Raw genomic sequence first — 27,431 nt, forward strand, 5'->3', positions numbered from 1 at the left:
GATCACGCCATTACATTAGTTCGCTTACGTCTAGGACTGACAGACAGTTGGCTTTCGAGGTGGGGGTGCCGTTTATTCTTTCGATAGTTTTGCTATTGAATCTGTTGCCCTCGAGCGACAGATTTCGAGAGTTCAATTACTGGAGATGTGCGTAGATTTTCCAGGACAACGACTCGTGCGTCATACAGAATGCAGAGCTGCATCGACTGGGTATTCCCTCGCCTAAGACGGCCTTCGAGGTTTTGGCACTTCGCGAGCACTTTGACGGTCGCTGCTGTTGGGCTTTTTAGCAAAATCATCATAGGTAAGTGGACTTTTGTGTCATTAGCCGAGTGCTAAGTTACTCCGTAGTGCTGCGGCCAGGACAAAAGTGCTCTTGAGTTTCGCGGGTGACAGTTGCATTATTGATCAGGGACGAATCAGCTCTGCTGGGCTGATTGATGCAAGTGAAAAGCGAGCGCTGTCGCCTTGGCACCGGCTTACGTTTTGCACAATCAATAACAACATTGACATAATTGCGCGGCGCAAGGACGTTGCGTTGCAGAGTTTTGTACACGTGAGATTTGGACGGTTTCATAGTCCATTGTGATCTAAGTATGGGCAAAGGATGACTATTTTGGGCGCGGATCAGCAGGACGTGAGATGAGAGTTGACATTCCCACCCTCAATGCCCCTGTTCACAAAGTCCAAGGCCGTGTCGATTTTTGCCGCGTTTTATCTACTGATTATACACACGTTTGCACCGGATCTCGTGAATGGACTAGTACAGTAGCGGACAACGAGGCCGACTCTTACTTTCCTTATCAGTGGATGCAAATGTGCAATTTCACTCTCCCCAAAGTTCCCTTGTCAAGTGAATCATCTGTTCACATCAGCACTTCCTATTGTTCTCCAAGTAGACTGCATTCGTAAGCTCGTTTCATTCTACTTTATGACACTCTTCCCCCTTTGTGTAATTGCTTGTAATAGTACTCAGTCTATGCATCGGCACGACTATCAATTAAATCACTTCTCATTAAGTAATTCTCAGTGTACCTTGTATGGTTCACACTGTCTGTGTTCTCACCTGATCCTTTCTTATGGCTTCGTTACGGTTAAGTGTACTTCGCCCGAGTTAAGTGCAAGTAAAATAAACAACAACACGTGAAGAACCGATAAGATAGGAAGATGCCGAAAAGTGTAATCGACCCCACTAATGATAATAATTTCATGAAATCAGTCATTGTTGCCGTTGTTCGCGTGTGGCACCAAGAAAACACGCCGTTTGCTTTGTTGTCTGCTTGCTTGGTTCTGGTTTTATTTTCTCACGTGCATTGTTACGCTTCTGCGCCCCATGCATGCCGTGCTTTGTTTGTTTATTGTACGGCGCAGCTCGCCAACCTGTTGGGAATGCGTTATGGTCAGCACAAGGTAACGCATATCACGCCACTTCACCAGACCAATTAATCGGTTTGTTGAAGTAACCACCTCCTAATGGACTAAGTGGATTAACTCATGTGGCAGATATTGTTGGGCTTTGGCTACGGCTTCCATCAATGAACTGTGAATGGCGCAATGTACAATAGTGTGGGCTTCTGCTAATAGAAGAGAATACGAGGAAAGAGCGCCAAATTTTATTACATTCTTACATTACGTATATGTTAGGTCCAGTAATAGAATTCGGCAATTTGCTAAAGCAAAATTGTTGTGAATGTCTATGTACATAAGTTCCTCTCTTGTTCAAAGTAAAATATTGGCAGAATTTAAAATGCAAGTGACTACATAGCCGGGCACCAGCTGATATTTCAAATTTGGGCATTAGCTATAGCAGGGGAGTGTAGATTATCGCTTAGCTCCCGCGCTGACATGCACGATCTGTGGTGTACAATTGGATTACATGCTACCATGTTGCTCGCAATAATTTTACTACATTTCAGGTAATATCCAATTCAAAGGAATATTTGCAAATCATGCGTCTTCCTAAGGATTTACTTAAAAACGCCTAGCATTAAAATAGACAGTTTGATTAGTTCCAATACGAATCGTTCAAGGAGTTAACATACAGCATGAAAAACACAAACCAAACCATTTGCTTGAAGTGATAAAGATGTTATGTTTTCGCTTAAAAATCAACAAGGATAAAGGACTCGGGCGCTCGATTCTCTTTTATACGTCACCCAATCTGTCTTCCGCGGATTCCGAAATGGAATGGGTGTAGGTGGATCCATGCCCATTACGAAATCAATGGGTCTGTGTTCCGAGAGTGTGACATCGTTTGATACTCTCCACTCTCTGACCAGAGCCGTGATGTCAGGTGATACCATCCTGATGTCGATGACCTTTCGCCTGATCACATTGACGAAAGTGGGTTCATTATCCAAATTAAGGATCTGCAAATCGGTTCCTACTAGATACTCCAGTAGTCTCGGTCCTCTTGCACTGAAGTTGGAACTTTCCCAGCATATGTGGTGAGCGTTGACATCACATCCTGCTATTGACCCCATGCCTCTACTTTTGGTATATTAGATAGCTCTGATAGATGTTCCACTGGGAACTTCTTCTGTGTCATAGGGGAAATATGCAGAGCACCATTGTATCTCTTTATCTCCCTGTTGACTTTTTATGGTTAGTTTAGCCGATGTAGTGTCGCCATCACATAGGTTGTTAACCAAATTATCCTGGAACTCTTTTGAGACTACCATGCAGGAGCGGAGTCGATCGCTTCCATTGGCATATAACAGGTCAGCATGTTGGAAGTTTAGCCCCCTGACTACTTCACGAACAACCCACGGTTCTTGTATAAGGTATATATTTGTCTTGCAGCTATTGATCCGACGACTGATAAGTGCAGTTGCCGCTTTACAATACTGCAAATTTATTTGGGAAATGTGGCACCTCACCTACGTTTCAGATGAAGATGCCGAGGGCTGCACGTCCTCTTCAATGGTTTTAGGAGTAGACACTTGTAACGTGACGGTCCTTAGCCCGTAGTAGAGGCGGCAGATCGATTTTCCCGAACCTTCTTAACATCTGGTTCGAGAACGCCGATAGTGAGAAAAGTTCCCGGCCTATCGGCTCTCTTGTTTTGCTGTCTTGTAGCATCCAGGTGGAAGTATTGCGGTTATTCTGCACACCAAGTTGTTCCAGAACCCCAGAAACTTTCCGCTCTTCTTCTGGAAGCCAAAGGAAGCACTTTTTTAACGATGGTAGTTTAGAGACCCTTTTCAGGGTTAATCGCGCACCCTCTCACACATCGTTGAGGGAGGGAGAGGCAGTACTGACTGAGCCATTGGTTTGTGTCTCCGTCGACAAAGTTTAGCCGTAACATTTTGCGGTATACACCTACCGATTCAAAGCAAAGAGTGAAGGTGCAGTCCTTACAGCTAGGAGGAGTTTCCTCCTAAGGTGTTCGCTCTGCTCAGTATCGTAACCGGATGGATTAGAGTCGTCATAAAAACCCATCCATCGGCTTCGATAGCCTTGGTTGCAAATGAAGCCGTTGCTGGCCGAGCCCTCTTTGCTGTCTTTTGTGTTGAAGAGTTAGGATCGTCCGAGGACCGCTGCCGCTTCGGTTTCCCCTTAGTTGCAGGTGCCCTGAACAATCCTTTCCCCTTAATCTTGGCGCAGCCCTTGCGTTATGCTTTGCCCGGAAGCGGTTTGCCCGAAGGCTGTTTGCTGTCCGTGGCCAGTTGCTTACCTGTGGAGAAGACTTTAGCATCAGCAGTAGGCGCCAATTGGAGTCTGGGGTCAGGAGTGCTGGCAGAAGAGACCTGCTTCGGCTCGTCCGTTAAGGACTGGGTCCCAGTTAGATTGGTTCCCACCTGAGTAAGTGGAGAATCTGGTCTAGACTCAGGTTCTCCATCGATGAGCTTAGAGTTGCTCCTTCACTTGGGGTTGGATCGTCATGATCGAGGTTTAATCGTATTTGTTCAACAGGTTTTTGTTTTTTCATAATTGGCTGCTATGGCCTCAGTTTTATCGGGGAAAGCAGGTTGAGCCAGGAATAGCCCCTTTTTTACGAAACAAGGCTGGTTGAAACTGGGTGTCGCCTGGTACCACGAGTTCACCGTTTACGGCCACATCTTAACCCCTGTGACCATTCAGCCCTCCGCATGGTAGTCACACCTTGGCTTGGCGTTTTGATTACCGCTTGGCTTCAGACGTCGCCTCCAGATCCTCCAGGAAACGGGTGGAGGATCTTCCTTATTGAGCTCCTTCACCACCAGCTTGAAACTAAGCACGAAATGATCTTGAAATTGAAACGGTTTATGTGAACTATGTTAAGGATGATAGAAGTTTAGTACCAACTGATGGCACGAAAGGCCATTCTCTTTGAAATATTTAAATGACGGCTCTAGGGCCTGGAAAAATCCAAGCAATTACTAGTTGTAAATAGCAGACCAGTCGAAATTCATATCACCACAAAGTCAATGAATCTTGTATTAACTTATTTGTTAAAATTCTCAGTTTTTTTAGACTTTATAGTCTTCACTTCGCATCAGGGTTGATTGATTTAAATTATGCGATGGAAATTACATCCGCTGCGACAACTTCACGAGAAAAACATTATATGGTTACCGCGGACATGCATCAATAGCAACGCAAATACAAATAATCACGGATCGTAGTTCATACTCTGTATTCAGTCAGATCAGAAGAGTGTACTATGAATTGCTCGATCAGACCGAAACTATCACGGGGGTGCGTTAAAACCGCCAGAATATTCCAAAAGACATGACAAAGTGATTTTTCAGCATGATAATGCTCGGCCACATATTGCGAAACCCGTCAAAGATACGTTGGAAGCATTAAAATGGTGTGTGCTACTCCACCCACCATACAACCCAGACATTGCACCTTTGGATTACCACCATTTCGGATCAATGACGCATGGCCTGGCTGACCATCACATTCGTTATTATAAGGAAACCAAAAAATGGGTCGATTCGCGGATTTCATCGAAAACCGAACAATTGTTTTTACGCGGATTCCGTATTCTACCAGAAAGATGGGAATAAGTAGTGGCTAACGATGGATAGTATTTTAAATAATCGCATTGCAACCATTTTTTCAAAATAAAGGTTCAATTTTACGAAAAAAAATCTTCAAAATAATTTATACTCCCACAAAAACAGTAACAGAAAAATTAATAATAAATTCGCACTTAATGCTGACGACCAGTTCCCATTTTTCGCCAAACTCTGTCCGTTGTCGTGTGTCGAAGAAGCCGTTGAGTCAGTTTTTGATTCGCGAGGGAGCGGAAGAGATGGAAATCCGTTTACGCAGGACCCGAATAATATGATGGATGGTGAAGAATGTTCTTTTCAAGGTTTTCGAATACGCCTTTGACAACTTGAGCGTTGAAGATTGATGGTCAATTGAAGTTCTCCGCATCCTGTGGACAAGAGGCTCCTAGGTCAAGAGAGCACCCATTGCGGTCACAATAGAGTGAGGAGTACTCTCTAGAGTCCCACCATCTTACTTCCCATAAGTCCAGAATGTTAAGCTTATATTGGTGGAACTCCCGCTCGAGCTGGAGAAAGCGAACATTCCGGTAACCCTTGATACCGCTGTCGAGGAACGAGCCTACATGTGATAATGCCAAGCAAAAAGATTGCGTAAGGAGTAAAATTGGGATTGAAGAATAAGAACGCAATGCTTTGTTGCTATGGGTGGAAGTGAATGAGTTGTCCTACGCCTGTGAAACGAATAATTATAATATCTATTGTCAGCACCAGAGGGAGAGAATCGCAGGGATTAAACGATACGGTTAAGAAAGGCGTTCTAAATTAAGGAAAGTTCCAGATGGTATCTGGTCGTGACGATTCATTGTGAGAATGTTGGCTGAATAATTAATAAGGAATAGAGAAAGAGTTTGTCAAATTTTGATTCAAGATTTGGGCGGGAAAAAAATCTGTGCAAGTTTTGTTCCACACGATTTACACGAAGACAAAAACCCCTTGCTTATTTGCCGTCTGATATGTCATTGTAAGACTATAAAATTTTATTTAAGAATGAGTTATCCTGACTCCGACATCCTCTTAATGGCGAGCCACGCTATTTTAGAAGCAACTCGCTTATTCTGTTTGACTGTAAGACTATTTTCTTGTTTCTAATATGAAGATTGCGATGTAAGATGAGGCTTTATGATGATAATTCAGCCATTCAAACAGCTCCGACGGCGTTACTAAAGACCGTTACTAAAAAGAACACAATACCAGTTAGTTTCTAAAACACATACTTATAATGAATATGGTAATATACTATATAATACTAACTTTATTTAAGCAGGTAATGGTATGGACTGTATTTTGAAGTCTAGATATCATGTGTATGGATCACCATATTTTGGGTTGGGTAGTTTCTGAGAACGGCTCCTCTAAGTAACTGACTCATTTAGGATCCCCGCAATCCTCCTCTTTGCAACCAATGTCAAAACTAATATCGGCTTCATAAAGTACTAATTTTTTTCTTAAAATTGAACCTTTATTTTGAAAAAAAATGATTGCATTGCGATTATTCCAAAGATTGTCAATCGGTGGGCATTACTTTTTTCCATCTTTCTGGTAGCATACGGGTTCCGCGTGAAAAGGACTCCTCGGTTTTGATGTAATTCACGAATCGGCAATAGATAGATATGCGGAAAATAAGAAGTTGTATATTAACATTTCAGTCGAAGAATAGAGAATTCTGAATATGTGAATGCACTTTTGAAATTTCCCAAACAAATGATTCATGGCTGTTGGGGACGAAAATGTCACCTTGGAGAATTACATTACAATCGTCATTTCATGGTGGTTTCAGTATCATCAACGGCGCAACAACCGGTATACGACCTAGGAATGCCGTAATAAGGAACTCCAAACTACTCGATTTGCTCGTAGTCCACCAATTCGTATCCCTAACAGCTGTCTGGCTTCCTGGGCACTGCTGTCACTCCCTCTAGACAGTGTTTGCTGCGTAGTCCACCAATTCGATATCGTTAAAAGCTATCTGGCGTCCCGACCTACGTCATCGTTCTATCTGAGGGAGGGTCTGCCACGTCTTCTATCATAGGCGACCTTTAAGTAGAAAATAAGTCGGAATACTGTAAGCACAGCGCTTCAGGTATAAAGGTTTTGTGTTCATCTATGTGCGTTTTTCCATTCGTACATAGCTAAGAATGCAAAATATTCAGTCATATATTGCCAAAAAAATTTGCGTATGTACATGCATATTAATGATATAAATATTGTGCTCGAAATTGATCCAACGCATTTTCACGCATTTCCACTTTACTCTCTGCACGAAAGTGCACATATGTTAACACACGTCCATTTCATTGTAATCTACCCGCAAAATTCATTAGCATATACACACACGTGCATGTCTCCAGTAATTGATACTGATATTCAAATAAGTAAGAAAACCTAAAAAAGGAAAGCGAAAGTGTCTCTATGGTCCCCGTCTTTCAAATAAGTTCACTATATACATATGTTAATAATAGTTGGATTGTGTTCAAACAGCTACACGGTTGTAAGATGAACTTTCATTTTATACCCCACATGGCCATACTCTCTGAAAAAAAAGATTACATCCCCCTTTCGCACGTATGGGAAGCCCCCTTCAAACTCAACACAAAATGGTGCCACTCCCTGCATGTAAAGGGACACACAGACCACATGTTCTCACCAAATTTTGTAACAATCGGTTCAGCCGTTTTCCGAATAAATCCCCTGTGACAGACAGACATTGAATCGATTTTAATAAGGTTTTGTTTCACACAAACCCTTAAAAAGGAATTATCTTTGATTTACGCTGGAATTACAAAACTCGGGTTTCAAAAAGATGAATAAAACAAATTTTGTCCAGAGACAAATGGAATAGTTCATAATCATATGAAAATATATAACAAAGATGTTTATCTTATGGTTTCATGACATACTGGCACTACAAATTTCACAAACAAAATGAGGTAATCACTTCGCAGTTTTATTAGTGAAGCAATGATGGTATAGACGGAAGATAGATTCAGCCCAAACAATTAATTGTGTTGCATTGCTCGCCAAAAATTTGAATCTTAAGCAATAAAAAATGTCTGGGAAATCGGTAGTGGGGAGAGTTTCGCCGACAGGTAGGATAAAATGCAAATAAATTTCGACACTTACATGGTAATGCACAAATATTTTTCTTCAATATTATAAGTGAAATGGTTGTCGGACAATATCGCAATTGTTACAGTAAATTAGGTGGCTCGGTCATACGGAAAACAGTCTGCTCTTTAACAATCAGTTTTTTTAAAATCTTCCTTAACGAAGTTTTAGGATTATTTTGGCTATTATATTTACAACCTTGCCACTGCTACACTCGGAGCGATTGCCTTTACTGGGGATTTTATCAATCATTTATCTTTTCGACTTCTTCTTCGTGTCAACCTTCTCTGATTTTAGCATCTGGATGCTGTAAGTCTGAATTAGATAGAAGGAGTAGTTCTCCGGAAAGACATCAGAGAGGGTTGTAATATTTCTCAGGTTTCTTGGTGTAACGTGCATTTCAAAGTTTGTAACTCGGAGCTTTGTTCGACTTTGTAAAACAAAACCTTATTAAAATCGGTTAATGGCTGTCTGTCACACACACTTTTCTTAGGAACGGACAAACCGATTGACACAAATTTTGGTGAGAAGGTGGGAACTGTGAACGCCCCCACGCTTACTGCATGTAACCTACATCTATCTACGTTGATTTTAAAGAGGGTCCTCATGCATGCAAAAGGGGGTCGGGACGAAAATGACGATTTCTTTAACAGACCCATTCTCAGAAACGACCCAACCGAAAAACACAAAAATTTACAGTGATATAGACTTTAGTGTCAGTGATATGATATTCCACATTTTTAACAAAATCGTACCTTTACTAATAAAGTTATAGTAGCTCAAAATTGTCTTTTCCTTGTGAATTTTTTGCAACCCAAATTCCTAATTACCAATATCACGTTAAAATGAGTAGTTTGACATGTTAAATATCACGCGCGTTACGGGCTACGTAAAAATGGGATAGTTTTGCATTCAAATATACTTACATAAGAAACAAACAAAACCTTTCATAGCTGAAGCGTCTGGCTTCCGGTTTTCCGACTTGTTATCAATCTGAAAAACAATTAACCTCATTTGAAGTTCGCCACAAGCCAACTGAAACTCAAAGAATTGATGAATTGTCAGTGGCTGAACAAAAAAACTCCGAGAGATCAACTTATCATTCCTATTAAAATCGAAATATAATTTTCAGAGAGAAAAATATCTTTTTCAACATCGGAAGTCGCGCCGTATACACTGGATCATATTATTATAGTGCTCATCATTTTAAGCGCGTAATTTCACAGTGAGAAGTAAAAAATGCAGACACAGATAACCTGTTTCTTAGAAGTGTAAAATGCATAGCAAGAAGGAATTGTAAATTCATTTTTATGGTTCACATTAATTTTTAGTGTCTACTTTTTGCTAAATAAGTGTCAGTACTGGTTCCGACTGGCAATGTAAAATTACATTCAATGCATGCCTGGTTGATGGCTTTTAAATCATGCATAGTTGCTAATTTTGGCCCGCTTATTGTTGTTAGAAGCGTAAAGATCACATCAAACAATTTTTGGTTTATGTGAATTTTAAGTTTAGGGAATCTTTACAAACACTGCTGATTCACCCATATGGCTGATACCTGGGTTTCCTAATTCATTTTTATAACACACCATGCATTAGCTACATCAAAGGTTGAATAAGATTTTTTCAAGATCACCAAACGTATGATTATGATTCACGACGGTTCTCGGGCAGCAACTTTTCTTTTTCACTGTTTATAATTTGCAGCCATTTCAACTTTTTGCACTAATAATAACGGCCGATAGGAGAACAATTTTTCGCGGTCACTGCATTAAATCCCGCACCAAGCGAAATATTTTGATAGGTACAAATCATGGGTGACTTCCCACGATTGTAGTTTCACAGAAACGTCGCGGCTATTCACGATCTAAAAGAACCTAATAGACATGTTGCTTTCATATCGAGGCCTGGCAAAAGCTAAATTGTTTACGAACAATTGAATGGAAGAAAAACGAGTTCCCGATGGGTTCCACACTCGATCAGAACATCTTTGAAATTTCCTCGCGGTAGCCGATTAATCTGTATGGCCAGCATTGTTACACATGGTTTAATTTGGACCTGTATACGCGTATGAATAAAAAGTCCGCCTAAATAAAAATAATAGCAACTGGCATGATAAAGAGATGTTTTTTTTTAACTCTAAATTTTGGCAAGTTACCTGTAAAAAAAGAAGCGATACGATTTGTAATATATGATTGATTTGATTGGCTATTTCGCGGCATAGTGAAATATTAATACAGATTGTTCACATATTCGCCAAATGGCAGAATTTTCCATAAAAGGTGGCTTATTCGCTACAATTTGGTATAATCAAATTAACAAAAGTCAAAACATAACCTTTCGAATGGGAGAACTCCATGAGGAGGTGGTAAAAATTGCAAAAGTTTGCGTTCATCAAAATCATACACTCGAGAGCAAAACATCGCACATGCCTGTTTTCAACGGCTTTTCTTATCTTTTTATTGAAGTGTCAATGTTTTTTCATCTAACTGAAAACTCATTCCAGTACCGACCTAAAGATACTACATTTAACCGAATTATTCTCTAATTCGAACTTTTTCTCTTTTCATTGGCGTTCCCGTCAATTTCCTATATAAAATTCAACCTCTAACTCGAATTGCTTTTAGTCGATGGAAGTTTCGTATTTTGGGAAAATATTTGTTGGAATATCTCATACTTGACACAGTACAAATCACAAATCTTTCTAAATGAGTACAGTAATCCCTCGACATTCGCGAGGGTTACGTTCCTTAGAAACCCCGCGAATGTTGAATCTATTTTTATTTGCAAAAAAAGGGGGGTTACTTTCCATGATACCATTGTTCAATAAGTTTTGCGATTCGATAAGAAAAACACAATTTTATGGTTTGAAATACACTTTCTTGTTCAGGGTAGTCTCTGTGAACATCAATCAATGAGATACCAATTTATGAATCCCATCCCTGAAGTGAGAATCTGGAAGGGCTGAAAAATACGCTTTCACAGCTGTTATGACCTCATCATTCGATGAAAAACATCTTCTACGCATGATTTTTTTAGGACTGGAAACAGATGGAATTCACTAGGGGTAAATACGGTGGATACTCCAACAATTCGAACTTGAATTCATGGATTTCCGCCATTGTCAAAATGTTCTTGTTACACGATACATTGTCTTGATGAAAGAGAATTTTTTTCTTCTGCAAACCTGAACTTTTTTCACGAATTTTTTCTTTCAGCTGGTCTAAAAGATTACATTAATATTCAGAGTTTGTTGTTTTACCAGTTTGCAAGTAATCCACAAACAAAATTCCTTTCGCATCCGAAAAAACTGATGGCAACACCTTTTTGGATTTCTGGACACAAACTCGTTTCGGAACCGAAGAACCAGGTTCACTTCACTCTTTGCCTCTGGTTTTTATTCAGGATCATTGTGCTAGACCCAAGTCTCATCCATAGTGATGAATCGACCCACAATATCCACTTTATATCTTCGAAAACGCTCTAAATATTGCTGAGAAAGTCGCATTCGAATGTGCTTTTTTTCCATTGTTAGCGAATGCGGCACCCATTGTGCACACAGCTTTCAGAAACCCAATACTTCAGTCAAAATATTACTTACACTACCTAATGAGATGCCTAAGGCTTCTACTAAATTTATTTCAGTCACTCGAAGATTCTCCATTACGGTATCCTGCATTTTTTCTATAATTTCTGGTGTTGTTGCTGTTTTTAGACGTCCTTGACTTGGATCGTCTTCAAGGTTTGTACGACCACGTATAAATTCAGCAACCATCTTTGTGCTGTACTAATTGAAGGCAAACAATCCTTATACAATTTCAGCATTCATTCATAAATTTCCTTTCCTTTCCCTTTAGACCTTCCAAAAACAAAAATTCAATTACTGCACTATTCTTGACTTTTTCCATTATACAAAATACTGTGACACACCGATACTAAATGGCTTGTAAACAAAGAATGAACTGACAGATTGAAATGAAACTTCACATACGTTCATATGAAGAGTGTACCAACATTACAAAACTGCAACGAGGTAGACGATATATACACAACTACGTATATGCAAGACAAGGTACAAGTAAATGAAGTTTACTAATTATTATTTTAAAAACCTTTTATTTTCAATTCAAAATTTAAATTGAAATTAATCTTTGCTCGTTGAGGGAGTACAATTCTGTTATATGAGCCTGTTTGGCCGACTGCGTGTGTCACTTTTGAAATTCGTCGTAAGATGTGATAGCAGCCCCGATATCCCGCTTAAATTTCAAACTTTTCATGATGAATGGATCGTGTTCGACAGCTTTTTAAACAAGACGTTGTTGTGAACTTGAAACTTCTCAGGTGTTTGGAACTAGGTGTAAAATAACTTCAGTTAAAACACAAGAATAAAACGATTCCTCTGTTTTTTTGTTCATTACCTCCAAACGCTCTTCTTCAATTAGATTGTATTCGTGAGATTCTAGATGTCATGAATTTCATCTTGCCTAAGATTTTCGAATCCATCACTGCCAATTTGATGGGCTTCTTAGTTTGTTAAAGGCGGAAAAGGGTTGCCCCCACTTCTGGTCAAATATTCCCCCCACATGCATTCAAAGAGCTCGGCTTCAATTTTGCTAGTTAAGCGTCCATGTCAACGGTACAATGGGCAATGTTGATTTTTTCCCAACTGTTGTAATTATGCCCTGATCAAGAAGTTGAATTAACGATATTTTGTTCGGAGGCAAAAACATCAGGTTAACATTGGGATGAGCTCCTATCAAAGTTGAGGGATGTTCAAGAAATTTCTTGACATTAGGGAAAAACATGCATCAAACCACTCCTGAAATAAATCACATGTAACCCATGATTCTTTATTGCTTCGTTAAAATACAGGTAATTCATTTTTGAGTTTTCGTTCCAAAGCTCGTGGGTTAAGATCGATGTATCATCATTGGCTTTACCTGGAAATCCCTTGCGCCAGCTTCCGGTATTTCGACTTGCTTAATTTTTCGAACGACCCTTTACTCGCCTGGAATTTAAACCGCCTGGAATTTAAGTCGCTACACTCGTTCTGATCGATTGTTTTTTTTATGGAACGCACCGTCGACTTGTTGGTGTTAAAAAGTCTCCCGACAGATGATACACTTTCCCCGGCACGTAACTTATCTAGGACCTTAATTTTCTCCGAAAGCGACATTACTATTTTTTCCGTTTAGGCAAAAATTTATGTCTTGTTTAATCGAAACTAAGGCAAACACAGAGGGTTCGCCCGGTTGTCCTCGGAAAATCATTTCCAGTCTCAAAACGATACTAGCGATGCCTTTTTTTTTGTCGCGAATAAGCAAGTGCATAGATCCTGAGTGTCGAAATTTTCTGTATTTTAAGCATCGCGAATATTGAGGGATTACTGTATTTATATATGAGGGTGTATATTCACAACTTCACTTTGATTTTCACCAAATTCTATGAGTGCAACAATTTGAGCAGGTTTACGGTGTGTTTTATCCATTCGTCGGTTTATACGCACATAGACTAAGTATTAATATGCAAATGATAACCCTATACCTGAAAAATTCCTTTTTAAGGTTTTGTTTGCAAAACCTTATTAAAATCGATTCAATGTCTGTTTGTCACAGGCACTTTTCTCAGAAACGGCTATACCGATTGACACGAAATTTGGTGAGAAGGTGGGACCTGTGGACCCCCAGACATGCAGTGATTGATATCCTTCTACGTTGAGATTTAGGGGGAGTACATGTAAAAGGGAGGTGTAGAAATTTTTTTCACCGAATATAGTCATGTGGGGCAGGTCTTAATTAGTACTTTTCGAAGCCGGCATTAGTTTTGAGATTTGTTAGAAAGGTGGGGAGTGGGAGGGGTGGAAAGTGATGATTTCTTTAAAGGACCCATTCTCTACTAACCCGAAAAATCTGAAAAAAATCCATGAAGCTGCCTCTATATGGTGCCCAGGCCTCAAAATACTCTCCATATGGATATCTTTTCAGATTAAGTTAATAATAGTATATTACCATATTTTTGGGAAAATTGAGTGAAACCCCCTTGAAGTTCATATATAAAGTCATACTATTAGCAACAAAGTTACAGTAGATCAAAGTTGTCTTTACCGTGTAAATTTACAACCCGAAGTACTAAATCTGATATGCTAAATGCATATATGATACATAACGGGCCACATACAAATGAGATAGTTCTGCACTCAAATATACTCACAGAAGAAGCAAACAAAACCTTTCATATCTGAAGCGCCCAGCTTCCGGTTTCCCGACTTGTTATATTGTATGGGCTTTTGAAACTCAAATGCCTATGTTTATAAGCCTCTTGGAAGCCTACCCTGTACACTTTAAAAATACGATGTGTTATGGACATGGATAGATCCAATAAAACAAATATGTAGTTCTGAATCTAAATTAAAGACACTGCGATTTTTTACCCTCAAGTGTATTTCATCATATCGTCATTCAGATTTCCCATTATAATCACAATGTTAACTGCATTAACTGCAATTTTTCACAGAAAGTCTTGTCATTGGTATCGAAAGTCTCTTTAGTGCTTAGCATTGGGTTGTTATGATACTCCCCAATGTGAACTGGCTTCCGGAGCCCGCATCTCAATTCATGAAAGCGTTGCGGGTGTTGAGAGCGTGAGTCTAGGATACCATTCATATTTGTTCCGAAATCAAAGATGAGTACTTTTCACGTACTACGATCTTTAAAAGTTTTCTCAATAGCTGAGTCGATCTAACATCATTTGCAATTATATTGGAAAAAAGTTGAATATAAAATAAGTGAAATAACATATAACTTGCTATACAAGTACAATTATAATACAGAAACCGCATGTAAGCAATTATTTCAATCATATGCATGCAGCCATGTATGACCGTCGGAATTAGCACCTTCGGTGTGTACATCATAAGTGACGAAATAATCATTTCAAGGTATTCTTAGAATTTTAAAATTGGAAGCAGAAATTACCAAACCCAGTGTCCTATTTGCGACTATTAACACAAATATCCATTACATCACTTCTGGTTCAAAATTTAGCTATGATACATACCCCGATGTAAAGTTCCACATTCACTCATCCAAATTTTACATTAGCGACCTTCGAATGTAGTCAATAAATTTTATTGCTTTTTCGATTATTGTCTCAAACGCTTTATGGGTTTCTAGTACGCACAAGATCACGAAGGAATTTCACTTTTGAACGCAGCCTACACCGTAGAATTGAATAAGACTTACTCGCATGTGCGTTAGAAGCGTAACTACTGTGTCCGGGAACTATATGTTCTTCATGTTGCATGTGTGAAACCAGCGAAATCGAGGACTTGTATAGATAAATGCTCATTTGGCGTGAAAAACTTGCTAGTAACTTTGTCAATGAATTCGAAGTTAGATAGATCGTGAAGTGTTAGTGATCATGTTCTAAACAATAATCAAACATCTACTAAATTGCTGGGAGAATGTGATCGAAATGTTTCCCCGCAATTTCTTCAATAGTAGCAATACACATACAATTATCTCTAAGTATTAACATAAAAATCATCAACATCAAAAATATGAAAATGTTTGAAGTTTTAATTAATAACGGTTACGTGTTCCTTGATTTTGATTTCAAATTAAAATTTTCCATATAGCAAGTTGCTTTTTTCACTTAGTGTTTCATTTGCTGTATTGTGCGATGTTTAATTATTTTTTAATTGCGCTGCCTTTTCAAGGAAATGTTTGAAATTTGAATTGAAATGTTGGCCACACCTCTTTTGCGAATCCTGAAATGGCAAGGTGAAGTGAGGTGCAATACTTTTTGTCGTTGTTCAGGGAAACTCCCAAAAAATTAATTTTTTTAATATAAAATGACCTATCATATAAGGGAAGGAAAATACAAAATTTCTGCATCATTATTTTTCGAAAAACCTGGGGTGATATGCAACACCGATGAAAATCAGGTAATACATGCAATGGTATCTACATAAATGGCTGCAAACATTAAATATGGACTTCTTAAAGAGAAAGTAATCAAATTTTCGTGAAAAAAGTCTTTAGTATGATGTAACTAAACTTGGAGAAATTGAACTTTGAAGAAAAAGCCTATTTTATTAGGACTTGCGGTTTCGTCCAAGCCAGAGGCAACTCATCAGAGGCTGCCTCACCTGTGCCCTGAGAGCAGCCTGACCGAAGTGGTTACAAGGTAGTATTTGCCCCGTTTTATTAATTCAAAAACACGTCATGTGTATGAATTATAACGAAAAATTGTAAATTTTTTTTAGGCCTAAGCCGCCCAAGACTAAAATAATTTTTTTTTATTTTATCAAAATGATTACTTTTTTTTTGTTCAGACATTGAAAAAATTATTCGAAAAACGATTCCTCATCTGAATCGGAATGTGCACCAGTGAAGTAGTTGCGATCGTGCATGTCGACACATTTCAGATGATATGGAATGTCATAAGTGTTGCAGTAAATTGAATTTTGAATTGTTGCGATTCATTTTTTTTGTTTGCAAAATTCGTTCATACACCGGAAAAAAGTCTTCAACTTCTTCAAATGATGAAGAGGACTTGCGATTACGTATTTTACGAGGGGTTTGATCATGAATATAATTCGTAGTCACGTCTTGTGTATAAATGTATGTAGAAGGGCAAATACCAGCTTGCAACCACTTTGGTCACGCTGTTCACAAGGAGGAGGTGGCACAGCGTCTGATGCAGGGCTTCTGTCCTGGACGAAAAGATCTAAATTCCGATCCAAAGAGTACTGATATGGTCAGTACAGTATAGTACAGTTCCAGAGCGAAAACCAGCCTACTCCGTGTCACGTTTTCAAGTTGCTCTTTGATACGTTCCAGAATGATTATAGTTATTTTTGCCGCAACAAGGAGCACGAAAATATCCTTCTAATTGAAGAATTCAAGACGAGTGCTATTGTTTGAAATCTTAACGGTCATCTTCTTTTCGCACTCTTCGAGAGAAATGTCAGATTTCCAGGATTTACGAATGAGTGTAAGTATCAATTTCGCAGGGGTAGTCAAGCTCGCCAGTTTACCCTGTTTGAACACATTGCTGGCAAAGATGAATTCACTTCTGTTTTGAGAGCTTGCCAAATCACCCACAAAAGGTGGAGTTATACCGGATGTTATACAATTTGGATTTGTGGTGAAGTGGAACGAGCACTTCACTACAATGGTGAAATTCCTTATGAATTTTATATGCTACGCTATATTCCTTTTACTTTGTTGAGACGTGGTAAGATGCGATGCGCCAATCATCGCTCGCAATAGTCAACTGAATTTCCGCTTCTTATGTTCATCGTCCATCCTCTTTGGTTCAATCAGGTGTTCTGACGTCCTTTTGGGGCGTGGCCGACAACTTCACTAGTGCTTTTTAATGACAGTGGTCATCAGCTGCGAAGATGATCCCCTGTAATATTGATAAGGTCTCAGATGTTGACTGATTCTTACGCGGCAGCATGTTACGCCTGGAAGATCAATGAGGCTGAGATGAATGGGTGATAAAATTTGCCATTTTGGGGTGAGTTTGCTAATCAGTCCTTTATATGGAAAGAACAAGTCGGGAAACCGGAAGCTGGACACTTCAGGTACGAAATATTTTGTGTTTTTCTTAGTGCGTAGGACGTAATATGTGCACATATTATGGGAGAGTATCCACTTTCGGATGATATTAACATTCATAGTCTTGAATTTTCAAAGAAGCAACAACTTTGGCGTAACTTTGTTAGTAATAATGCGATTTCCATCAAACTTGGTAAGATCATACTCTATATTATAGGCTGGGGACCCCCCTTAAATTCGATGTAAAAGGATGTAACTCACTGTATGCGTGAGCGTACACAGTTCCCACCTTTCTACCAAATTTGGTGTCAATCGCTATAACCATATCCGGGAAAATGCGGGTGACGGACAGACAAACAGACAGTAAACCGATTTTAATAAGGTTTTGTTTTACACAAAACCTTAAAAAGCAGGTGTTTCCTCGTTTGACTGCAATTTGCTTTATTAAAACAACATATTAAGGAAGGAACGTTTTTATGAAGGAGTATTTGTTTATGTAGTCATCAAAGCAAACCACTCTTCTCCTTCCGGCTCCATTTTTTTCACAGAATGCGGCCATGTATCGTATCAAATAAAAGGGCTCCATTAGTACTTTTCGAAACTAGCCCCATATTTGATATTGGCTGAAACGTAGGCGAGTCAGGGCTCGAAATATGACCCTCAAAAAGTGCAACAGGTCTGGTTCTCAGAATCGACCCAACCGAAAAATCTGAAAAAAATCACAATGGTGTATCTAAATGAAATCTAGGCCTCAAAATGCATCCCATTCCGATATCTGCACAAATAAAGTTAACAATAGTATATTACCATATTTTAGAAATTTAGCCGGAAACTCTCCTTAAGTTTATGCTAGAAGTAATATAAAGTTGGGGACTTGCAAAAGGGATAACATAAAACATAACTTTGAAAACTTTGAAATCTAAATGTTAATAACAAAGTTATAGAAGATGAAACTTTTACATGTGTGAATTTCGTGCATTCTAAAATGTGTATGCCGTCATCATAACATATCAATTCGTCAATAGCACAACAAAGTGAACTCACGTGAATGGCTGGTCGCAGGGAAACAAACAAACAGTGATACTTGAACCGCGACCTTCCGTACGACAGCCCTATGCTCTAACCACTCAGCTATCCGGATACTTTTAGTCATATACGAATGGAAAAATGGGCGTAAAAAATTTCTCACATAAGATGAACACAAAACCTGTATACTCGAAATGCCAGCTTCCGGTATTCCGACTTGTTATCTATAGGTTCGGTAAATATGAGAGTTCGATCGGTTATCTTGTTTTTAAGAGAGGTCCTTCAATCCTTTCCTTTCTTCTTTAAGAGCCTTCAAAACGGTCAGTACATTTATCCTAGGTATTTTCATTTTGTTAAATACTGGAAGCCACTATTTTAACAATGTTCCCTGTTTTTTTTTTTTAATTTTTTCGATGAACGAGTTAAATTCACTTCCGTTGTTCGTTTTGTTGCTTAAAATGACTTTGATGGAGGTATTGGCTCCATCTCGTCGGCGTTTCCAATGTTACTGCCTCTGCTACCGTTGTTGTTACCTCCTCTATTGTCGTTGTTGCTGCTACCTTTGGTGAGGTAGCTGCCCTTGACGCCGTTACTGCTGCAGGGCTATTATTTCCAACGCTGTTGTTAATGCGGCTGTTGCCGCCGCCTTTGTATTTTCATTTGATCCAATGCCGCATTATTGGTTAATATCACCTTTTTATAACTCGGCTTGCATTCCCTTTCCAGTTCTGATGTCTCCAGCGACATAGCCGATATATTTATCATTAAAGAAACAATACTATTATTAGAAGATAATTATAACAATAATTTCTTGTTCTGATGATCCACGGTAAAATTGGGCAGCTCTTCCCGAATTTGTCGCTTTACTTTAGTTGATCAGAGCAGCTCAGAGCAGAATAACCAGGCGAAAAAACCCTAGTTCCGTGTATTTATAGAATAACTGATGTTAATTTCTATGGAGCCATCCACAGTTGTGCGTGCATTCTCCTCCATGCCGCATGGTCAAAATATCGCAATATGCCCTGCACATCAGATGTAGGAGGGCTCACGGATTAGTTTTTTTTTGTGTAATGGCATATTTTTCTGCTCTGGAGTGGCTGTGTTTGGTTGTTGACATTGCACAAAAAGCAAACTCTTGAGGCTGTCCTAAAGAAACAACATCAAGGCTTTGTGGCTTGATTTTAAAAATTTGAGATAATTGGGAGTCCTTAGTGCGCCATCGACTTGATGGAAAGAGACATTCCACTGTTTTTGGTCCACGAAAATCTGTGTTTTGGGCTAGCAACCATCACCTCTGCTTGGGAGCAGCGGGTTTCGTTAAGGGTAAGGACTACTTATCAGATGCTGCCTGGCCACCAACCACCTCACCAATAAAGTATTTGGTATTCGCCAAAGGAATCCGCAAGTTGTCTATTCGTGTGCCTTGTTTATGGTGTTTAACAACTGTGTGAGAAGATTATTCTTGATTTTCAATCAGATAATCATTTCCGAGAATACTGAAGAAGTCAGTAAAGTGTAATTGCTGTGGAATTTGTGCCTCAGCCGCGATTTGATTAATATAACAGTTCCACCTCGGCTTCCTATGGTAGTGTTAGTGAATGTGTAAATTTGTAAATTTATTAGAATAGTAGGATGTTTCCAATTTTCTATATCATCTTCCTGTTTTTCCTTTCAGTATGGTTAAACAAGACCCGGGTGTACAACAAACAAATACTCATCGATGCAATAGCTAAGCGACCAAAGGGCGTGCCCCTTGTAACAGTTTCAAACCATCATTCGTGCTTCGATGATCCCGGTCTTTGGGGTATGTGACTGATGATGATTTCTTAGTGCACCTAATAATAGATTCGTTTCAGGTATTCTTCCAACCAAATATCTCTGTGGCAAGAATCATATAAGATGGTCCCTCACAGCCCACGATATTTGCTTTACCAATAAGTATCACTCGTTGTTTTTCATGTTTGGTAAGTTGAAATTTGTGTCAATTGATTCTCATCAGAAATATTTGAATATTTTCATTTTATCCTAACCTATCAGGAAAGTGTATACCAGTAGTCCGAGGGGGTGGCGTTTACCAGCCAGCCGTAGATGTGTGCATTGAGAAGCTTGCACTGGGAGACTGGGTGCATGTTTTCCCCGAAGGAAAAGTCAATATGGAAAAGGAATTTATACGCTTAAAATGGGGTGTTGGTCGCATGATTTATGAGTCACCAAAACTTCCAATCATCATACCAATTTGGCATGAGGGTATGGATAGCGTTCTCCCAAACACACCACCGTACTATCTCCGATTTGGAAAGAAAGTGACTGTCAACATTGGGAAACCAATCCAACTGAGTAGTTTGGTACAAAGTCTTAAAGAACGTAACGTTCAGGAGCCTGAAGCTAGGAAATTAATTACAGATAAGATACAAGAGGAACTATTGGTAAGTTCTGTCCCTTCTCTTCTGAGCCACTTAACAAACAAAAGATACGAAGCTAATCGTAGTATCTGTTTCCTTCCAGGCATTGAGGCCAGAGACGGAAATGTTGCATTTGAAGTGTTGACTTTAGTTAACTAGGATAAGTTTATAGTAAATATAATGGAAATTTACTTTAATCTGAAATCGATATCTACCAAAAAGAGCTTTCCAAGACTTCCCGGAGAAGATTTTGGAGACGATCCAAATCAGAACTTCTCTAGAAAGAACAAAAAGATGCATGCAGATAACAAACGAAATTTTTATTGATTTGGAACAATAATAAGAACATGAAGGGTTATTTTACAAGATATGCAATTGTGTACAATGCAACAGCAAATAGCAGAATATTAGATATATTTACTACCCCACATATACATAGATTCTTTTCGATGTTGTATATTTCTCATTTCTCTAATATATCCGAAATATTGCTGTGTATTTTTCTAAGATACAATTATATTTGTCTAGACGGACGATATTTGAATTTCCATAGTTAACACGAAGCATCTTTCAGACCATCATTTGAATGCTTGCGCCATGAAGTCGTAGTGCTCTGAAGCAGATAGCAACAGACTGATATTAACCTCAACCATTTATTTATTAAGCCATTTTTGAACGATGTAAATCGCCATTTTAGTTGAATATCAACTGTTATGAAAAGACCACACCTTTATGATAGTTAATTTTTTTTACCCCAAGTCTATGTGCCTGTGGTGAGTGCTGGAGCTTCCGTGGAACTCGTTTCTTGCCTGAAATCCATTTCCAGTACTTTAGAGAAGATTTTTTTAAGTTTCCAGGGCTAGTGAAATTGCAAATAAGTTGACAAGAATATAATTGTGCGCTATGTAAGTTATTTATAGTTACGAATAGCGGTAACTGCATAGATAGTGATAACCTAATTAATTCGTGTCATCTGTAGTACAATGACGGCTAGTTTTGAGAATGGCTAGGAGCGGAGTTAGCTATCGTTGCATTTTATTGGACATGTCACTTCATTACAATAAAGTTAATTCAAGTACGAACTCTTTGTATTTTTACCATCATTTGTCATCTCAAAAGAAGGCCAAATTGGGTCTAATGGGAGAAGGGAAAGACGGTTATGACAAACACAACAAATCTATGGGTTTAATTTTCAGTTTTCTATTTCTTCTCATCAATATTAACAGCTGGCAGGTCGTTGCACATGATGGTAACCTCTAATCGCGTTTGGCTGTTTTTCTCTATAAATAATGTACTTCATGGCAGGTGAAGAGGTCTTCCAGATATCATGGAGGGGCCAGGACCTGATATTGGTGTTCCGATGTGGCAATCTCAAACTGAGTTGTGTGTGTAAGACAAATTCTGCGCGCATTAGATTGGGGGATTATATCACGTGGTCACGTGAGGCATGCACAACGGACTCCTAGGTTAATTTTGAGCGACCAGGGAATTGTGCAATTAGACAGTACCGAAAACGACAAAACTGTGCATGACACACTTTGCTAAGTAAATAGTAATAGAGAAAACTAAAATATTTCGTCCTTCTGGAATTAATCAGAGATGTAATCGCTGGAACTTCGTAGGTCTGTATCGCAACCTATCCCCCGTACTTCCCTTCAGATTACAGTCTAAATCTTACCTGTGCGAATCTCTTTCTGGACCTTCAACGGAAGAAGCGAGAGAAAGTAAAGATGTGAGCGGAAGTGGCACGACGCGTTTTTAGAATCAAATTTTTGTTGACGGGACAGTGCAAAAAAGAGAAGGCGCTAACTCGAGCGGAAGAATGCTTTTCATGGAAAGAGGAGACTTGTTGACACAGGAGCCACGGAGTTCTACGTTACTACATTTCTGGTTTTCATCACACATAAGACGTTTATGACAAAAGGCTGCAGAATGCTAAAGTTTCTTCCGTCCTCTTGGCAGCAAGGCTGACAAAAGGAGTGCCCCTATATTTTTGAGATCAGACAAAAATCGACATCAACGTTGCTGATGCAAAAGAAAACGTGGAAGGCAGTAACTTTCTTTCACTGGGAGAATCCATAAATTAACTATGTGAGTTCATCAAAGAAATGGAGTAGAGATGGTATCAGTGAACTCTTTGATACCCAGCAACCGCTAAGAGGAAAAAGCCCATTGCACTGAAAAAAGCTGAGTCCGGCAAAAATCTCGGAGAAAGTTTGTACTTCCTCGATTACGGCCTCAGCATTAGCAAAAGGGGAAGACTCGAACAATGGAAAAAACTGGGCACCAAAAAACAACAAGAGGGCAGAAAAGGATTCGTCTGGAAATAATTATTATTTCTAAGAAAGGTATCCTACGTTAATGTCCTTCGTAAAGTAAAATCGAATGCGGAATTGACGGACTTGGGCGGTCGTATAAGGCGAATGCAGAAAGGCGATCTGATCTTGGAATTAAGTAAATCCAGCAAGAATTCGGCGGATAGTTTTTCCGGCTAGGTGGAAAAGGTGCTAGGCGATCAAGTGGAGGTTTGAGTTCGAAAGTAGGAAATGATAATCGAATGCAAGGACCTAGACGAAGTTAAATCGCGGGGGGTATTTATGTTGGACTAAAGGAACAATTTAATATCAGCGAAATAAAACCGAGTACAATAAATGAGGGTATGCAGATCAGATGCCGAAATGCATGACGTATGTCGTGCAAGGACAAAGAGGGAGTAGACGACCGGTATATTGCAGGTGTCCGGTATATGAGAGAGAGCTGAATCGCATGGCTAAATAAGGTTGATATCAATCAATCTCCACCACTGAGAGGCAGCTCGGGACTGCTCTCACAAACTATTCTAGAGTCGAGCGTGGACATAGCGGTAATTTGCGAATCATACCAAAATTACGGTATCGCTATGTAAGTGAAGGATTCGTCTGGCAAAGCTGCAAGGGGCATGTGGAAGCCAAGCCAAAGAGGCTATTATGGCACTCCCGGCAACTGACTTCGTAAAAGCAAAAATGAACGGGATTTATGCCTAGAGGTGTTACGCTACTCCTATGCCTGCCTTAATAAGGATTTCCAGACATCACAGTTTGGGCCGAGGGCCACCAACTCGATATTCCTGAAAGTTACCTGGCGCCCTGGTCTACGCCATCAACCCATCTTAGGCCGGGTCTGCCACCTCTTCTTTTTCCACCTTAGATATTGTCCTTATAGACTTTTCGTATGGATTAAGTGACTCGTATTCAAGCGAATTTTATCCACAGCTAGACGATGGTGCTATCGCTCATAAATTTCGTTGTTATAATACATAACGAATTCGTCTATTCTCTTGTAGGGTGCCAACACATCTTCGGAGGATTTTTCTCTCGAACCCGGCTAATTGCCCGCAATTTTTCTTGCTAAGAACTCAAGTCTCCAAGGAATACATGAAGACTCGCAAGATCATCGCTTTGTGCAGGAAGAACTTTATGCTTATAGTGAGGCATTTCAAGTGGAATAGTTTGTATGAGTTGAAATAGGCTATGTTGATTACTAATAATCGCGTGCGGATTTCATTGTCATAGTTGTTATTGGTTATCAACGGTCTCAAAGTTGTTGTCTCCTTTGTTTGTTGTTTCCATTTGACCAATGCCATTTGATGTTGTTACTTCTGTTCTTTTTGGTGCTTACGTTTCCGTTATGAACTTCGTCTTGTCTTCATTAATGTGCAGCCTAAGATCTCGCGCAATCTGTTCGATTTGGATGACAGCAGTTTGTACATCTCTGATCGTTCTTCCCGTGATGTCGATATCTTCAGGATAGGCCAGTATTTGGTGAAGACAATAGTCCTTAAATAATTGCCGACAATTTCAATGCCTGCGCATTACATTGGGGAGCTAGGTGACGAATGCCAGGGGCAAAATTCGACTTGAAACCTTTATGGAGGTAGACATTGTACTGATCAGCGTTGACTGTGTGCACACCTTCCGAAGAAGAGGGTTAGATTCGATCATCGACATGACGTACCTCTGTACCATTTTCACACTAAGAAACCAAACTATTGGTTGAATCCAGAAATGTCAACATTAAGATCATCTTGCCTGCGAGTGACGAGGGGCATGTCTGAACATCAGGAACTGGAGTAACAATTCGGAGATCTTCGTAGTAGCTTCAATAGGTTCTCGATTTGTTCGACAGCATAGTAAATATTCATTAAAAACCTGGTAGCAACATCGATTAGTATATATTTTGGGGTATTTTTCAAAGATTTTAAAAAATGGCCGGGCTATTGCTGTTTCCCAGCGAGCTTTTTTTTGAAAATAACTTACGGTGGACTTAGGTGAATTTTAAGAGAATCTGGTTTCTATATTCTGTTGTATAGTCACTGGAGGATTTGGCGAAAAGGAAAGGGTGATGGTTTTGACAAAATCTTTATTTTTTCGAAAACTTAAACTCACAATTTTTTTGCATGAGTTGAGGCTTAAAAATACACTCAAAATCTACCCCACTTGTCATAGAAGGCGACTAAAAGGGATAAAAATTAATGGGTTATCAAACTGCAAAATTTGGAAACTTTACTACAACCGAAACAATAACAACGCCTCTGTTAGGGACTGACCTCACCCCGAAGACCTTTGGCTATCAAAAACGGATTATAATTGATTTCTGTGGGCACCATCCTCAACAATGGTATCAAGGGTATCTAAAATAATATAAGCTGGACATTCTGGACAGTACTCCTTTCCTTCTTGCAAAAACGTGCTCTTGTATTGCCGAAAGCCAAGTGGTAGCAGATGCAAATCCGGTGTCGGGTTGTTTCTAGCGGCTAGCGAAATCCGTACTCTCTTGACTTAGAGATTTTGAACATTGACCGCTTATATGATCCAACTGTCGGTCGACAGTGGGGGAGTTATCCTGCTGGTCTGATGGCAGATACACTGAGTAACTCGCTTGAGAATATTATCGAACAACATAGCCACTAAGAATGCTTCTTTTTTGGAAGCTACGCAGGTTGTCGGCTACGTTTCAAAGAGGCGTCATAAGATCATGGATAAGTGCGGAATCGTGGAAGCGACCCCAGGATAGTGCCACTTGTTTAAGGAAAATCGGCCTATAGAATGGGTACTCTATCTTTTACCATTACAGAGTTATAGCATTTTTCGTTGTTAATGGTTAAACTGACCGGCAGACAAAAGACGCAAGCGGTCCTTATCACTAATCGAAAAAAGTTTATCGGATAGTCGCAGACAGTAACTTTTCAGCAATTTCAAAGGTGACACTACCATAGCGAAAAGAGTACGCTTGCAATGATGCGCGGTAAGGAGTATGCAAGCCAAACTAATAGCTGGACAGAAGGAACTGGAATTGGCACTGGCATACCTTTTAAACAACTTTTACAACAATGCCCAAGATCCGTGGGCAAATGTCATCTTTGGCTGGAACTACATCCAGTAATCAATGTGTACTCGCAGTATTTCTAGGAAAAAGTTTTTAGAAATTAAAACTTAACACCGTCTCCGTCAGGAGAATTAATTTTTTTGCTTTCTTCTTCAGTGCCGGGTCATTATACGCCCGACATTGAAGAAGGGAACAGGTAATCCCGAAATATCGATATATGCCAAATAAAAATGAACCACCGGATGAGCTGGCCAGATGAGGAGCAGTACCACCTCGATATGGCCCGCAAGATTTCTGTGGAATTCGCAAGGGTTTCATTGCTCTGACAATAAGGAAGGAAAAGGACTAGGATACTGAGCGAACTTATCAGAAGTGGAACAGTTTAGAGTGACCATGGGGAAATATGAACCAACGCGCTCGTAGATTTGTTTAAACATCATTAAGAAAAGCCTTAGGATAGGTGAAAGTACTTATGTTCATTGTAAGCTAAAGTACCAGGTGGGGAAACTTGAAAATTCCGTGGGGAGAGCAATGAAACTTTACATTTGGGAGAACACTTAATACCAGATGCTAGATTAAAACATTTTGGGATAGAAAACATACTAACATTTTCGTTGATTCCATTATTATCATTATGATTTAATAAAAAGACACAAGGCACTTGTATTTTGTCCTTATTTCTTTTTAAAAACGCGCTTCCACCGAGACACCACGCTTTCCACTGCTAAATTTTTCGAATAAGTGGGATGGGCTTTGCCTTACTGAAATCATTATATATAGCAACCTGCTGAGGTAATGTTGTCAATGACTAGCTGTATATGTTTGTAACAATACTTGAAATATTTTATCATGGCAGCCGTAGATCGATCACCAGTTGATGCGCTCATATCGTTGAAGATAAGGCAACGCGCCGTACGCTCTGTAATGATTTTTCATGAAATGTTGACTTTAAACTTTAACAC

General features: G+C 39.4%; 1 protein-coding gene across 2 annotated transcripts; it reads left to right on the forward strand.

The window, feature by feature from the left end:
* On the forward strand, positions 1-22,187 carry LOC119651222 (tafazzin homolog). Of its 2 annotated transcripts, none has more exons than XM_038054692.1 (5): positions 1-304; positions 20,379-20,507; positions 20,560-20,667; positions 20,741-21,129; positions 21,192-22,187. In XM_038054692.1, exons 1-5 carry the CDS (start codon positions 190-192, stop codon positions 21,213-21,215), a joined length of 765 nt encoding a protein of 254 aa, XP_037910620.1. In that variant the 5' UTR covers positions 1-189; the 3' UTR covers positions 21,216-22,187. The 2 variants fall into 2 exon arrangements, with proteins under 2 accessions (XP_037910620.1, XP_037910610.1); XM_038054682.1 differs by having other exon boundaries at positions 21,209-22,187.
* Positions 22,188-27,431: the final 5,244 nt, after the last annotated feature.

The sequence above is a fragment of the Hermetia illucens genome, chromosome 1, assembly GCF_905115235.1.
Source record: "Hermetia illucens chromosome 1, iHerIll2.2.curated.20191125, whole genome shotgun sequence".
NCBI lineage: Eukaryota > Metazoa > Arthropoda > Insecta > Diptera > Stratiomyidae > Hermetia > Hermetia illucens.